General features: G+C 69.3%; 1 protein-coding gene across 2 annotated transcripts; it reads right to left on the minus strand.

The window, feature by feature from the left end:
* Positions 1-6: 6 nt before the first annotated feature.
* Positions 7-1,634, minus strand: LPCAT1 (lysophosphatidylcholine acyltransferase 1). 2 transcript variants are annotated; one of them, XR_001145182.1, is made up of 3 exons: positions 1,462-1,634; positions 689-1,058; positions 7-595 (listed from the first exon to the last, which is right to left on the minus strand). XR_001145182.1 is itself a non-coding variant. In XM_004678052.2 (2 exons), the coding sequence occupies exons 1-2, from the start codon at positions 1,601-1,603 to the stop codon at positions 871-873; spliced, it is 330 nt and encodes a 109-aa protein (XP_004678109.1). In that variant the 5' UTR covers positions 1,604-1,634; the 3' UTR covers positions 7-870. The 2 variants fall into 2 exon arrangements, 1 of the variants encoding a protein (XP_004678109.1); XM_004678052.2 differs by having other exon boundaries at positions 7-1,058.
* Between the last annotated feature and the right edge of the window lie 75 nt (positions 1,635-1,709).

A 1,709-nucleotide genomic window follows, 5' to 3' on the forward strand; every position in this document is an offset into this window, starting at 1 on the left:
GGGAGGACAGACATCCGTTCCGTCTGCTATCAGAGGCTCGTCTGGAGACGCGGGGCGGCATTTCAGGGAAAGCCCGTCACGTGCGGCCCGGCGCTGCCCTCGGAACATCCTGGCCTGTCCGCCCGCCCGCGCCCTCGGGGGCTCTCCGCGAGCGCCGGCGGCCCGGGCGGCCTCTGACCTGCTTGCCTGGCAGGCCCGCTGGGTGCCGGCCGGGGCCCTGCTGGGGGGTCACTCAGTCGCCCCAAGTGCAAGAAAGGACCCTCGGAGGGACACAGGACACTGTGCCCGGGGGCCCCGGCTGCCGTGGGGGCGGGGCCCCCAGCGGCCACATCTGTGCCGCGCGAGGCTGGGGCCAGTCGCCTGCCCCGGGGCCCCCAGAGCAGGTGACGCTGCCCAGACTCACCGCAGTCAGCCCAGCAAGGCAGGGGCACTGCCCCTCAGCCCTGACAGCGGCGCAGGCCGGTCACGCAGAGTGGACACCGGGCCGCGAGGCCTACGCAGGCCCAGGGCAGGGTCCGGACGCGGAAAAGGCGTCGGGGCGGGGGCCCCCGGCCTCCGCGCCGCTGACGGAGGCCCAGAATAGAATCGTCCGGCCCTCAGAGGAGAAAGGAAGTAGAAAAAATTTTCATTCTAAAAAAAATGCTGGATTTTCCCCGAAGTATCTAAATGAAGTTTATAAAATACTCACGCGCGCCCACAAATGTAGAAACGTTTAAAAACCACAGCCCCGGCCAGAGGGACACGCGGCTGTGGCGGTGGCTCAGGGGGCCTGGCCGGACCCTGTGGGCAGCCGGCCGGTGGCCAGGGGGCCCGTGGGGCGCCCACGCAGGCGTGCGCCGGCTCACGCAGTTGGGGCGCCGCAGGCCCCTCCTAGTCCAGCTTCTTGCTGAGGGGTGGACCCCCGGTGTCCGAGTTTTCGGGGCTGAAGTCAGCACAGAAGCCGTTGGGGGTTGGGGCGGGGGGTGGCGTCTGTGAGCTGCTCTCAAAATGCGTCTGGGTGGGGTACAGGTACTCCTCAGCAAAGTCGGGGTGCATCTCTGCAAAACTGGCGAAGTCATCTGTGAGGACAAAGGCACCTTTGGTGACTAAACTCCGGCCTGGGGTCCACTCCCCGGGGAGCAGGGGTCTCCCACTGCCCCAAGGGGTGACCAGCCCATTGCCCTAGGGCTGAGACGTGGGGTGCTGGCACTCACTTAGTTGGGGCCTGTGCTGGGGACCCCCCAGGCAGCCTGGCACCCATGCCCAGACACCGCCTCTGAGTCCTGGGGGCGCCCGGGCCACCCCCACCTCAGCAGGGTCCCCGCCCCTGGACACACAAGCCACCTGTGGCCAGCCGGCTCCCAGCGAGGTCTGGGTCGTCCGCCGCCGCCCACCTTCCTGCTGGGTGCCACGAGCGACCAGAGAGCAGGGTCCACGGGCCTGCGTGTCCCGGCCAGCCCCGCTGAGGCCCCCGGCACTCACCGAACGTGACCCGCCCTCTGTCCTCCTCGTCGATGGCCCGGAACAGGCGGGTCACGGGGAGCTCGGCCACCCCCAGGGCTGTCTTGAGGATGCTGGACAGGGCGTCCTCGTCCACACTGCCGTCCTCCTGCCGCCCATACATCTAAGGGCAGAGCCCGTCAGCCCGGTCACGCAGCCGGCCGGGCCTGCCTGGCTGGCGGCGTCCACGCACTGGGCAGCGTTCTCAGGCTGGCCCGGGCCCCTTGCAG

Source organism: Condylura cristata, unplaced genomic scaffold, assembly GCF_000260355.1.
Source record: "Condylura cristata isolate star-nosed mole 26May11 unplaced genomic scaffold, ConCri1.0 scaffold00007, whole genome shotgun sequence".
NCBI lineage: Eukaryota > Metazoa > Chordata > Mammalia > Eulipotyphla > Talpidae > Condylura > Condylura cristata.

What these genes read in the sequence shown, in the direction of transcription:
- LPCAT1 (XM_004678052.2), bottom strand. Translation starts at nt 1,603, where the DNA reads ATGTATGGGCGGCAGGAGGACGGCAGTGTGGACGAGGACGCCCTGTCC. An exon ending in CAGAGGGCGGGTCACGTTCG is followed by an intron (nt 1,059 to 1,461) that starts GTGAGTGCCGGG and finishes TTGTCCTCACAG; the next exon opens with ATGACTTCGCCAGTTTTGCA.